Source organism: Mus musculus, chromosome 2 (assembly GCF_000001635.26).
Source record: "Mus musculus strain C57BL/6J chromosome 2, GRCm38.p6 C57BL/6J".
NCBI classification, from domain to species: domain Eukaryota; kingdom Metazoa; phylum Chordata; class Mammalia; order Rodentia; family Muridae; genus Mus; species Mus musculus.
The window spans coordinates 62,781,991-62,796,658 of record NC_000068.7 but is presented as its reverse complement, the minus strand read 5'-3'; the positions used below and the strand labels follow the sequence as shown (position 1 = coordinate 62,796,658).

The window sequence follows — 14,668 nt, the reverse complement described above, 5'->3', positions numbered from 1 at the left end:
GCTCCTAGTCTCCCGATCTCTGCTTCTTACATGATGGCGTGATGATTAAAAAATAAGATTGTAATTTCAAGATATTCACAAAAGACTTTGTTCTAAGTCAAGTAGGGGAGTGGTGTCCATGTTGATGTGGGTGTGGACACATGTAGATGTGCAGACAATATGAGTGCCTGTCTGTATAGAACTCATGTCTTCTTTGATGCCTTCTAATGGGGTTCTGAGACAGGTTTTCTCTCTAAACTTTAAGCACATCAATTTGGCTAGACTGGCTGGCCAATAAACTCTAGGAATCTGCCTGTCTGTATCTTCCCCCCAGTGCTAGAGTTACAGTTGCATACTATTGTGCTCTTCTTCTAAGCCAGGAGTTCTACTGTCTTATAGGTAATGGATAACTCTGAAAATCGGATAAAGGGAGTTCATACCTTTTGACTGAGAAACATATATCTCTATATAATATAACACAACACATTTCAAACCTGAAGAATCAACTTTTTCAAGTTAGCATAAAGAACACAATGCTAAACCTGATTTATAGCAGAGCCTGCACCTATGTGTATCTAATTTTTACAATATCAAACAATAGTATGTACTCAAATGCACACATACACACACAAACACACACACACACACACACACACACACACACACACACACACACACACACACACACACACACACACACACACCTTTATCTCCATAGGCTAGTTTTAAAGTTTAGAAACTCATTTGAAATCTGTACTAGCTGGTTTTATGTGTCAACTTGACACAGGCTGGGGTAAACACAGAGAAAGGAGCTTCAGTTGAGGAAATGCCTCCATGAGATACAGCTGTGGGGTATTTTCTCAATTAGTGATCAAGGGGGAAAGGCCCCTTGTGGGTGGGACCATCTCTGAGCTGGCAGTCTTGGGTTCTATAAGAGAGCAGGCTGAACAAGCCAGGGGAAGCAAGCCAGTAAGGAACATCCCTCCATGACCTTTGCATCAGCTCCTGCTTCCTGACCTGCTTGAGTTCCAGTCCTGACTTCTTTGATGATGAACAGCAGTTTGGAAGTGTAAGCTGAATAAACCCTTTCCTCCCCAACTTGCTTCTTGATCATGATGTTTATGCAGGAATAGAAACCCTGACTAAGACAAACTCAGAATGTTAAATGATTGTGTTATTTCATTTCACCATCTTATTTAATTGAAAACCACTTCTTTCATGACAGATTTAAAATGTGGTTCTTTTGCATATTTTTATTTGAATGTCTGGGTAGTTGTCATTATAGAATGCCTGCTTTGAAGGTACTTAGCCAGTTTAGCTCAAATCATATGCTAAAACTCTGAGAGTTTCTTTTCTAGTGCTATATAATCCGTGTGATTCACTTTGCTACTCAGTGCTATTCCCAGGAGATATGAATATAGCAAGCCTATTAGTTTAATAAAAGTCTCAAGTCAAAGGTAAATAACAGTTGAACCAGCTCTGCTAACACAGCAGCATGGTAGTTAGCAGCTGCCAAAAGTACTGCCTAATCTTTTGTGAGGCTTAACCATTCCCTACTGAACTTTTCAAAAGAAAAAAGTACTCATTAATCCTGGTGTTCATGGAAAAATGTTCAAAGCCGATCTTCATTGAAATAATAGTGCTGTTTCATACAAAGATTTCAGTTTTATATAACACCAAACTGTTGGAAGTTAAACAAATAACAATATGCTAGCAAGAAGACAAATGGACTTGGTTAAAAAAATTTTTAGTCTGTATTAAACTGGACATCTAATTGGTAGTTTAAGGGAAAAGAAAATAGAAATGTCTTTCTGAATACTATGAAATCTCAGTTTTTTACGATGAGTTGTTACCTTTCTGATCTTTCCTTTTTTTCTTAGAAGAAAATTCTTATTATAGTTCAGTTAATCGTGCTTAATATTTCTAAAATATGGTATTTCTTAAAGGTGTGAAAGATGTTGGCTTTATTAAGGAAATGTAATAGACTGAGTAGCAGATTTTTCTAGTTAATGGACTATGAGAATGCTCGTTACATTGATAAACTAATATTTACTTACCTAATACTTCAATTCCCAAAACAATAGTTTCAAAGCCGTTACATGGTTAATTTTAGCTGATTTTCCCTTAAAATGTATTTACTATTTGCAAAATAGATAATATTTAACATTCTAAAATATGTATTTTCATTTAGACCACTTAAATAATATAAAGGACAATAGGAATAATATCATAGTATTTTAAAAGCAGGTTTTTTATTAAAAGAAGATAAATACAGTTTAATTAATGAAAATATGTTGTCAGTATTAAAGAAAAATGTGGCACTAGGGATACTTGTGACTATATCATAAATATATGATAATTCTTGATATTGTGGAGTTACAGTAAATTGTTTATAGTCAAATATTTTAAACTTGCTGTAAAATAGTGAGATTAGAATTTAATCACCAAGTTCCAATATAAGCAAACTGTAGTGAGCATTATACATCAGCAGTCCTCCTTCCTCTCTTCATACTCCAGTCTGTATCAAAGACAGTTTCCAATATTATAATCTTATACCCATAAATATTTCACCCTATAGTTCTAAATTGTAAGACATATTTTTAAAACATAACTACAGGGGCTAGAAACATAGATATCAATGATAAAGAGCACTATCTGTTCATCTAGAGGACCTAAGATCAACCCCTATTCCCACTGGCAGCTCATAACATATCTATTAATCCTATTTGAGGGCATCCAATGCCTTCTTCTGGCTTCTGGGAGCACCGGACATACACATGATGCACAGACATAGATGCAGGCACAATACTCCTACACAGAGAATGATATAAAATAAAAATTGTTTTAAAAAATAACTACAGATTTCATTATACCTAAAACCAAGAATTTTCACTTATTGTCCCTAAAAACATCATAACTGATTATTTCTCTTCTGTAATCTATGTCCCCCAACAAGAGGTAGGGAATAGCCTTCCATTTTCTTGAATTTGAATTGACTGCTTCAGCTCTGTTTAATTGACTATAAAATAAAATATTAGTCTAAACATTGAGAAAGGTAGAAGTTTCTGTTATTGACTCAGAGGAGATAAGAATAGAAGGAGAGAGGAAAGGAAAAGAGAAGTAGAGTGAGAGAAAGGGATGAGAAAAGAAAGGGGAAAGAGAACAAACATGGAAGCAAACTTCCTCAACATATTGGGTAAGCTCTGTGCTTCAGGCAGCCTCAACAAGGGGTCAACCGTGTGAATCTTGGTTCTTTCTCAAAAGATAAGTATCACCAAACAAAAGCCAGTTTTTTTTTTTTTTTTTTAGGATGTTCTGAGTGTTTCTTTTTTTTTTTTTTTAATGATTTATATATTATTTTAATTATCCATTTTTTTAATATTTTCTTTTTATTACATATTTTCCTCAATTACATTTCCAATGCTATCCCAAAAGTCCCCCATACCCTCCCCCCCCCCACTTCCCTACCCACCCATTCCCATTTTTTTGGCCCTGGCATTCCCCTGTACTGGGGCATATAAAGTTTGCATGTCCAATGGGCCTCTCTTTCCAGTGATGGCCGACTAGGCCATCTTTTGATACATATGCAGCAAGAGTCAAGAGCTCCCGGGTACTGGTTAGTTCATATTGTTGTTCCACCTATAGGGTTGCAGATCCCTTTAGCTCCTTGGGTACTTTCTCTAGCTCCTCCATTGGGAGCCCTGTGATCCATCCAATAGCTGACTGTGAGCATCCACTTCTGTTTACTAGGCCCCGGCCTAGTCTCACATGAGACAGCTATATCTGGGTCCTTTCAGCAAAATCTTGCTAGTGTATGCAATGGTGTCAGCGTTTGGAAGCTGATTATGGGGTGGATCCCTGGATATGGCAGTCTCTAGATGGTCCTTGTTATCACATAGCCCAGAAATCCTGCATTCGAACCCCTACCCGCATTCACATCTGATACACAAAACTATAAATTATTAATATCCACCATTCTCAGTCACAAAAATTAGACTTGGTTTGCTGTAAGGAATAGGTAACTAAATCAATTTTAGTCCAAATTCAAATTACTCCAGGTGGTTTGTAAATATGCAGCTACTATGGGTATGTCTAAGCCATGATGTAGATGTCCCTACAGTTCTAAACCAGGATGAAAATGCTTTATATACATGATAATAAAACATCCCTGTTTTGTCATCTAATTCATTAAAGTTACATGGTATTACATGATGATATTATATTGTATGATATGAAATGGTATGATGTGGTATGATATGATATTTTTACAATGAGCTGTGGCTTGGGCATATACTAATATGCCCAAATACTGTCCCAACCATGTAGTTAAAAAATGAGATCCAAAGAGATTAGTGACTTACAAGAAAAAAGGCATATGTTATATCTTATATTTAAATTCAGATCTTCAGATTTCTGGCAATGCTTTTTGCCCTTATTCCAAGCTTGATTGTGCCTCCAGAGACTTGTATCATGGGTCACTCTATTTCAGACTTGTAGGATTGGAACTAGGGATAAAGGAGTTCTTGTCTATTCCTCATCTTTCCTTCTTGGGAAGTATTTATATCTCAGATGTATACTACTAAATCTCTAATGATCGGTTCTTCATGTAGCCTCTTGTACATCTCTGTCAAGGTGCCAAAGAGTTTTGACCTCTGATCATGGCCTTCTTTTCACCAGGGTTTCATTACCAGATACACTTCTGTCGGGCTGAGTGGGCCCATGTTCCCTGCTGGGCAATACTCCACAATCCTCAAGCTGCTCCCCATGGGATGATGAATCCTTTTTGAAAATCTTACTTTTTGTCGTTGAGAAATTTCAGTCAGTACAATAATCATCTGACTCGAGAGAATAATGATCTTCTAGTACAGAATTGAGCTTGAAAACTCAAGCCCAACTGCATTTGTATTTATAGTCAGAATTCATGATATTAAAATACGGTATGAAAAAATTGTTGAAATTACTTGACTAATAAAGTTACATGGTGATTGAATGATCATATAATTGGTGAATCCACATATTTTTTTTAAAAAACTGTAACATAACATGGAATACCATAACATCAAAATAAACTCCACAATGTGGACAAAAGGCAACAGTTCTATGCTGATGTAAATCATATGACAACATAATAAATAAACTACTCTAATAAACTCAGTTCAAGATTATTTGATTATATAATCACTAGATGGAGAATTCAATAATGCCCTTAAGCTAAAGTTAACTTTAAGTAAACAAAACCTCACAGAGTTATGAAGTAATACCATTTAAATTGGCTTTCAAAGGCCAGCAAGCCCAGTGTTTGCCTTAAGGATTACGTTTGATTATCCTGAGATAGCAATTAAATCTTTTAAAGTTGTAACATTATTTTGGCTTTTTCAAAAAGGCATTGGAGGTTAGAAAAGAAAAGCCACAATTTTTTGTGTTAGATTGGCTCGTGACAAGTGGCCAATTTTTGGTTCCTTTTGATCTACAGGATTGTCAAACATTGAATTAAAGAGATCATAACTTTAGTCCAATGATGCTATTTTATAATTCATCTGTTTTCATTTTTGGCATTTTGGAAGTTCCCTATGGCCGAAGATAATAAAGCATTAAGAAGTTTTTTTAAAACAATGAAGTTTTATCCTCTTGTAACTTAGAAATCTATATGGTCTAGATCAGAGTGCCAACACAGTGTCTTCTTCTCAATAGTCAGGGAAATCTGAATCCCCAAGGTCACATTCACAGATACTCTGGATTAGGACATAAATATATTTTGAGATGTACAAATTATAATAGTCATATTGAGAGGTATAATCTAAGCCAAGCATTTTGTTTAGTTTGTTTTTGTTTGGTTTGGTTTGGTTAGTTTTGAGTCAGGGTTTCTGGGTGCTGGAATTAAAGGCATGTGCCACCACCACTATATTTACATTTTTAAAACTGTAATTATGATAATAACATAAATCAAATATATTTCTCTTTAAAAGGAGTTTGCATGTTAAATGTAATAAACATTGCTCTAAAGCTCAATCCTGAGGTCTGTGCCACATCCCATTAGTCTCTGCTCTGTGATCCATGCTGGCCTCCACCACTGCTTCCTGTGTTTCACCCTTCTGCACAGCACTAGTTGGTGTATAATACCTCAACATGCAACATCTTCTTTTGTCCTTCCTTCACTTCAGTGATTCTATCCCTCCTTCTGCAATGTGCTTCTCCTTCAACCTCCTCATGGCCCTACACTGTGAACTTCTTTTTTTTTTTCCATTTTTTATTAGGTATTTAGCTCATTTACATTTCCAATGCTATACCAAAAGTCCCCCATACCCACCCACCCCCACTCCCCTACCCACCCACTCCCCCCTTTTGGCCCTGGCGTTCCCCTGTACTGGGGCATATAAAGTTTTCGTGTCCAATGGGCCTCTCTTTCCAGTGAGTCTCAACACAGCTGCCATCTTTTTCTGAGTCTTCTATAAAGATCCCCATCTACCCTCAGCACCATTCCCAATCACAGATACTGGGTAAAGAAGATCTCAAAAGCCTCCCATTCTCCTCCAGTGCCATTACATCAGAAACAGTGGACACCTAACCATCAAATGTCAGTGTGGAAGGGAAAGAGTTCCAGCCACAGTTTTATTCTTCAGTGGAGGTTCCAAGATGTTGTGTGCATTCTAATTCATCCATCAGATAGATCAAGCACTGGTGCCCCCTGTAGGGAGTAGTATATGAAGCATGCCAACCAAGCCTTGAGAAACCCCAGGATGTACATCACTCTTTGTAAACAAAATGCTTTGTTGTCCTTGATGTTTTCTTTATATACTCTTCTATGAGGAAAATTTGTGGAGTTTAGAATTAGGAAGATCTTAGCTCAAAGGTTTCAACCATATCTTGCTGGAGTATCCTATGAGCACACAGAAACCGGGTGGGAGGGAAAAATGGAGAAAAAGAACAGTTCATATTTTTAGATCTTGACAGCCAAAATAAGGTTTGTTTTAAATGTTTCTTTGCTTAAGATGGGGAATCCTTGTTTTATGAGAAAGATATATTGGGTTACACAAGACCCTGAGAGACCATCTACATTTTACAACCAAGATGCCACATACTGGCTTTCTAGGTTGAGTACAATGATTATTGTGTTCTATCTAATTTGCTTTTTCCAAGTGGTAAATTGATTTTAAGCTAAACATTTTACCCATTCAGATTTTGAAAGTAGTATACTTGTATATTAGCATGCCTCGGATTCTAAGGATTTTTAATATTATAAAAATATTAAATCATTTTCCTGATATTAACTTGTTCTTAGGTTTAGCATGTGATTTTTTTACCATAGTGTGAGGTAACTTTCCATTCCCTCCATATATTTATTAATTCAAAATTACTGTGCTCTGGTTAAATAAACAGATTAGACTCTTGTTTTCCAAAACAATTCAAATTAATTTAACTATTATATGACCAGTTTTGCCATTCTAGCTAAGTTTCTATGTTATTCTTAATAGTTATGTCATAATGAATTTGAGTTTAACTTTTCAAGTCTATTATAAGTGAGGGATCATAGCCTGTTGCATGAGGAAGCAAAATATGAGATATGATACTAAAACTTAAATTGAATATTGAAATATGTCCAAGAAAGTTCATTAGTATACATTATAAAGCCAGTAGTATATTTGCTATTTAGAACAATCTAGTTTATATATTTAGTAAACTACTTCATATATTGAGCCATTGTGCACATGTGGAATATGAAGGGTACCATATTATTTTTGACATGCTCCTTTCAAAGGCTCAGTATATGGCTCATTGAATAGTTAAAAACTTTTTTGTTTTGAATATTGTTTTTATAAACTTGTTTTAGAAATCACAAAATCATGAGTTTATTTTAGACATAACTCAGGTTTAGCATTGATATTCTAAGATAAACTAAAACTATAAAGCTGATTTATTTTAGGTTACCTGCCACTTTATTAAGTAGACTATATCCTAGTATTTGCAAGCCACTTGATAGATAAAAATCTTACAAAAACTTCAGTTAATAATCTAGAGAACTCTGAAGTATAGCCCCTGTGCAATTCTATAAATCTCAGGAAAATTTTGAATGAAGCTATTTATCCCAGAATATGAAATACCTTATCACCATCTAAGGAAAATACTCATTTGAATGTATTTTAGTATTATTTGCTTTGGCTCATATTTTAAACAAGTTGCAAGGAGAAAAATCATGTTTAACTAAAGATCTGAGTAGGTTTAGCAAGATTTCATTTCTCAATTAATTTATTAAGATGTAATTATTAATTAGTATGGCTAAATCAAATCCAGATATATCTTTCTTTTAGTCTTTACAACCACTACTTTCCTATGTTTGATAACTAAAATATTTCTTAAACTTATTTTTTTTGTATTTCTAAAAAAGTTCATCTACTTTGTTTAAAAGAAACATTAATAATCCCTTGATGTCTCAAGAATAATATGCACTAAATTTTAGTGAAAAACTTATCTATGAAGAAATATTATTGGGATTTTCTTAAACTGCCAAATAATCATTATACAGATTCATTTAAATGTATGTGTGCTTCAAAATTACATGACTTCTACCTATTCATCATATTGCATAATTGCCTTAATATTCTTAAAGTTCTGACATAGTTTATAATGGCATTTTTACGAGTGTCTGCCTTTCTTTCCTATACCCAGGTTCTTTCTTTGGGAGCAGATGTCTTGCCAGAATATAAGCTGCAGACGCCACGCATCAACAAATTTACAATATTGCACTACAGTCCTTTCAAAGCAGTCTGGGATTGGCTTATTTTACTCTTGGTCATTTATACTGCTATATTCACCCCCTACTCTGCAGCATTTCTCCTCAATGACAGAGAGGAACAGAAAAGGCGAGAATGTGGCTATTCTTGTAGCCCTTTGAATGTGGTAGACTTGATTGTGGATATTATGTTTATTATAGACATTCTAATAAACTTCAGAACAACCTATGTAAATCAGAATGAAGAAGTGGTAAGTGATCCTGCCAAAATAGCAATACACTACTTCAAAGGCTGGTTCCTGATTGACATGGTTGCAGCCATTCCTTTTGACTTGCTGATTTTTGGATCAGGTTCTGATGAGGTAAGAGCTGCTTAAGAATTTTATTCTCTGAAAGACTGCAATTGTAAAACTAAATATACTTTAACTGCAAGAGAAAGTAGTTTCTCCAAAAGTACCTACAACTCAAGGATGAAATTTTCACCTGGAAATACCATAAAATGAAATACAGCAATTTTTCTGTTGTGAATAATTGAAATGTCTTCTATATTTGTGAAAAATACAAAAATACTCTCTATGCTGTAGACAAACAACTTAAATTTTCAAACAAGTGCACACACAGATCATTCAGTATAATCCTAACAAGTAAAATCCCTGCAGATTAAGTTCTTGAGTACAAAGCTATCAAACATGAAGAATGTCTTTCAGTCTTAAGTCACTTATTAGGGTGCAAGCCAAAAAGAGACATGTTCTTAGTTCAAACTATGAAAAATGTAGTACCTTATGAAATTCCTTTATCAAAACTCTTTCACTTCTAGCTCTCATCTTGGAAAAATGCTTACTGTATATTGCTAGTGCCTCATAAAGTTGGAAACTTTAAGGAAACATTACACATACAGATAGTAGATAGATAGATAGATAGATAGATAGATAGATAGATAGATAGATAGATAGATAAAATAGGTAGATAGATATCAAGTGCATGTTCAGAATAAAAAGTGCATTAAAATAATCAGATCCTTTAAAGAATCTTTGAACCAGATATAGCTGATGTTCCTTTTATTTAACTATCCCTAGTTATTATACTATATAAATATTTATATAATGAAAAGTTTTATAGAAGTTATGTGTCTTAGTTTCCTGTCTAAGGCTTTAATAAAATACCTGGACAAAAAAAATTTACATGATAACAGGTTTACTTTAGCTCACAATTCCAGGTTCTATTGAATCAGTGTGGAAAAGTCAACCCATCAAGACCTTGAAGCAGCTAGTCAAAGGCATAACCAAAGGCAGAGGGAGAATGGGTGTGTGCATCCTTACTGCCTATCTGCTTTCTCTACAGTTGTACAATTCAGGACCCAAACCCAGGAAATGCTGCCACACACTTTAGGCTGGGTCTTCCTACATCAATTGATATATTCAAAAATTATTCCCCTACAGACATGCCACATTCTGTTTAGATAATCCCTTGTTGCAACTGTGCTAATTTGACAGTTTAACGATTAAAACTAACCACCACATTGGTTATGAAAGTAACTCCAAGAAAGTTAACTGAAAAGAAATAAAGTCGATGTGATGAAATTTTGAATAATTCAGTGTCTTTTTCTACCTAATAATTCCTCACCATCTTTGTTTTGTTTGTTTATTTGTATATTTCAAAAAAAAGAAAAAGAAAAAGAAAAAAGAAAAGAAAAGAAAGAAAAAGAGGAGATCCCAACAGATATCTGTTTCCTAGCCACAGAAGGCTTAAGGACAAAGGAGTATTTGTCTACTAGGGGGAATCAATGCCTTTAGAATTAAGTCTCTCCTTCTGCTGGAAGACTGATCAAACAGTAGATTAGTTGAACTCAGGACAATGGAATATGAAAGTCCCAGAACCCTTTAATAATCTGCAAAAGAATGATATTAAAACCACCTTCCTTGTTAGTTTGTTATTTTATTAGGAACTAGAATGAAGTAACACATAGTAATAAAAATAAAATAGTTGATAAACACCTTTTAATGGCAATTTCTAATTTGGGTTGTAAGTAAAAGACAAAAATGTAAAATATTTCATCTTTAATATTTACCTTTGAATTTCTTATGATGGGAGGTACATACTATTTTATCACATAAATTTTCCAGATAAGTTACAGAATAAAATTTCACTGTTTCAAAAAGATTGAGTAGTTTGTGTGTGTGTGTGTGTGTGTGTGTGTGTGTGTGACTGTGTAAGTGTGTGTGTGTGTGTGTGTGACTGTGTAAGTGTGTGTGTGTGTGACTGTGTAAGTATGTGTGTGTGTGTGAGACTGTGTAAGTGTGTGTGTGTATGTGTGTGACTGTGTAAATGTGTGTGTGTGTGTGTGTGTATGTGTGTGACTGTGTAAGTGTGTGTGTGTGTGAGACTGTGTAAGTGTGTGTGTGTGTGTGTGTGCATTAAATCTATTTATACACACCAACAGTGAATTAGACCTTGGAAAACAAATGAGTAGAAAATAGAATATTAGAAAAAGTTAGTGTACTCATGACATTCAATCAATAATAATCAAAAGAGTGGATATCCAAGTATTCTAATTACAGCCATTAAGGAAGAATTCAATGCTAGACTCTTAATTTCAGTTACTATGCATTTTAAAAAGTGTAAAATTCCTTTAATATATGTAATTCAAATAATCACTACATCAATAATACTGTTGATTAAATTAAAGCAATAAAATGTTTAAGAGGTTCATAACAGGATATGGTGAAATCCTAAGGAAAAGTAGGATGAAGAGAAAAGTGAAGCACTTAAAGTTTATAGAGTGGGGAAATTTGGGGAATGATTAATAAATATGAAAATATTGGGCTTTACATATGCCAGTTACTAGCATGACATTGAAAAATTATTTAGAAGCTGTAAAATTTTGTTGTTGGTGACTCCTTTAGGAATCATAATTCCTACTGACCTTATTTTACTAGGAAGTAAATTAAAATCTAAGGTTGTGTTTACTGGAAACTTTTTTGAACTTCAATTAACTACAAAATATAGTTCACCTGATTCCAGGCCTATGAAGTTAATTATTATCCCAGTTTTGTAGAGATCATTAGCTGGGTTCTTTAGTCCTATGTTGAACATTACTCCTATCAGTAGTAATATGATATACCTCATTCATCAGCTAATGTTTGCTCAGTAGCCTTCAAAGCAGCAGGCACAATTCTAGATTCAGAAGACAATCAAATAGATACTTTCTGCTCTCCATGTACTTATATTTCTAAGTAAATACAAAAGTTAAACAAATCAGGTGAAAAGAAATAATGTGTAGTGGACTAATACAGAGTGGTAGACTAGGATAGAAGACTAAGGAAAGGTCATTTGAGTTCAGACTTGCAAGGCATTTCCACCCATATAAGACTATAATGCAAACAAAACATTGCAAACAAAAGGAAATGATCGTAGCATTTCCTCAATTGATTATTGCGTTTGGAATATTAGAAGAACAACAGTAAAAAGAAAAATGCCAATGACAGCAAGGCTAAATCCAACCCGACATGAGGTGCTGAGATATGAAGACTGAATCACAAAGAGGTGTGAGATCTGTTTATTGTGGCTTCAGTGAGACTCTTTGGAATGGAACTGACTTTGATTGACATTTTAAAAGATTGTGTGGCCTGTTCTCTGTGTGATGGACAGTTTTTGTAAGAGCAAAGGACCCAGATGCAAGCCCACACTGTGATCTATAATGGATAAGAAAACAGTGTGGACACATGATGCAATAGAGGTGTAGAAAAACAGGTAAATGTGTGTGGTATTTTGAATGTCATCTGTAAGAAATTGTTGGTTAATTAAATATCCATTTCAAAAAAGAAAGAAAGAAAAATAAGAACTATGGAAGATTCAAAACACTTTCTGTAGTACATTTGTTGAATTATTCAGGTAGAAGGAGGGAGCAGGGAGAGGGTGATTTTATAAAAAACTTTAATAGAAGATAATGTCTTTAACCAGATGGTAAAATTATAGGAATAAAGGGATGTATTGTGAGGGAGAAAAAGTATATCATAAAATGTTTGGCCACCATAAGTATGAGTTGCCTATTAGTCATACAACTACAGATGGTTGGGAAGCAAATCAGGCACCCTGTCTGCAACTAGAAACATGAATGTCCATAAAAGAGAAGCAGTCTTTACATTAAAAGTCAGATATGATCCCGATAGCATTTCAAATGTAAATGAAGAAAATATCTAATAAAAATTGCTTAAAAAATCAGATATGATCACAGTAATGGATGGTTGGAATCAGTACTGTATCATCAGGTTTATGCATGAGTTTCTGTGTGGATGTTTAAGAGTCTAGAGACTAGGCATGGCCTCACATGCCCATGAACTAAACATATGGAAGAGGCCATTTTTGGCTACACAACAAAACACTATCTTAATAGGTATACAGATACAAACATGCATGCATACACTCACCTGAAGATTCACAATTGGTAGGAAGAAAGGCTTTAATTCTCAAGATTTTCAATTTTAGTTGTGCTGTTTAAACATACAAATGTGGTGGCCACATCTGGAATACAAACATCCAGGTTTTCATTCACTCATTGGCAAACACCTTTAGAAACTATATGCAAATATACATAATCAAATTAATTAAGATGTGCTTTTCTACTGATTAAAAGTTTGAAGCAATTTCTTGCTGAATTATTTGAATGATTTCTTCTCATGTATTAGCACCATTAGTTAGGAAAGAGAAAAATGTTTTTCTCAACGTCAAAGAATTTCTTCCCTCATCTTAATGTTAAACTATAATATATTAACTTTATTTATAGTCAACTCAATCCTCCATTTTTGTAACATAATATTTTGTCTATGAAAGATATATATATATAAACAATAGGACAATGTAACAATATGGTTTTACAAAGGAAGACACAATTGCTCATATTTTTTTCAAACTAACGTAATAAACATAAATAAAGTTTACTGTAAATCAATGTGGTTAGTAATAACTAAAGGATCTCCTTTACTGTTGCAAACACGTTAAGCAAAGTAGATGCTGGTTATTGCTGGGATTGTTCTTGTTAATATCTCCCTGACAGTAAAATCATCTAAAATGAGAAATAATTCTGTGGCTCCTAACACTGGCTACATCAAGTGCGATATTGCCATGACTTCCTTCAATATCATTGATGCTAAAATACGATATCATTCCTTTTGTCATCCAAATGTCAGCTTTGATTGTCTGCCTTAGATTTCCCCATATTTGGTTTATCTATGGCAAATTTTTGATCCATTAACATTTAGAATCCAGAGAACTCTGCTTTGCAACATAGGTCATTATCTCCTTCCTCCCGTGAAAATTAAAATTCTAATTTTCAGTTACTTGCTTTGTTGACTTCTGATTCATGCTTTAATGATTTTTTTAATGAGTGCTGAATGCATGCAAGAAAGGCCATGGAATCAAGATAACTAAGGGTGCTTTAGAGCAAAATTCCAATAGTAACATTGAATTTCTACTCACACACAAAAAAATGTTTCACGCATTATTCTGACAGATGAACTGTGGAGTGAATATACAGAAAACACTATTAGCCTTCTGTAGAAATTCTGAGTATCTACCAATCTTTATGATAGATGCCATTAATTACTAGAATTTATTAGGCAAGTGAGATATTCATATTCTACTTGAAATAACTCTATAGCTTGAAAATATACATATCTTGCATTTCTACAATAACATAACTGCTTCTCTCTCTCCCTCTTTAGATAGTCTTTGGAAATTTGACAAAAATTTCCCTTTGCCTTTCACTAGAAACTTTAGTCATGCTCTCAACTCTCTGTCATGACAAGTAACATAAATATAAGCTGTCCAACTGAAAACATGTTTTTATGTTGATCATTTATATATCATTTGTATGTGATTGACAATGAAATGATAGAGATGGTATAAAATGCAATTTTTCCTTGGATAAAAACTCAAATTTCAATTAAAATGATATAGTGTTCA

At 34.0% G+C, this 14,668-nt stretch overlaps 1 protein-coding gene across 18 annotated transcripts in view; it reads left to right on the top strand.

The window, feature by feature from the left end:
• The window catches only part of Kcnh7 (potassium voltage-gated channel, subfamily H (eag-related), member 7), a 490,878-nt gene that overhangs the window by 387,629 nt on the left and 88,581 nt on the right, over positions 1 to 14,668 (top strand). For 16 of the 18 annotated variants that reach the window (XR_374421.1, XR_001781102.1, XR_374422.3 and 13 more), the window contains one exon: positions 8,644 to 9,069. The exons of the other annotated variants lie outside the window; for them this stretch is intronic. Coding sequence is in view for 12 of the 16 variants with exons in the window: in XM_011239315.3 (XP_011237617.1) it covers positions 8,644 to 9,069 (426 nt within the window). In the remaining 4 variants the exon portion in view is untranslated. The remainder of the gene's footprint in view (positions 1 to 8,643; positions 9,070 to 14,668) is intronic. 18 annotated transcript variants of the gene reach the window in all.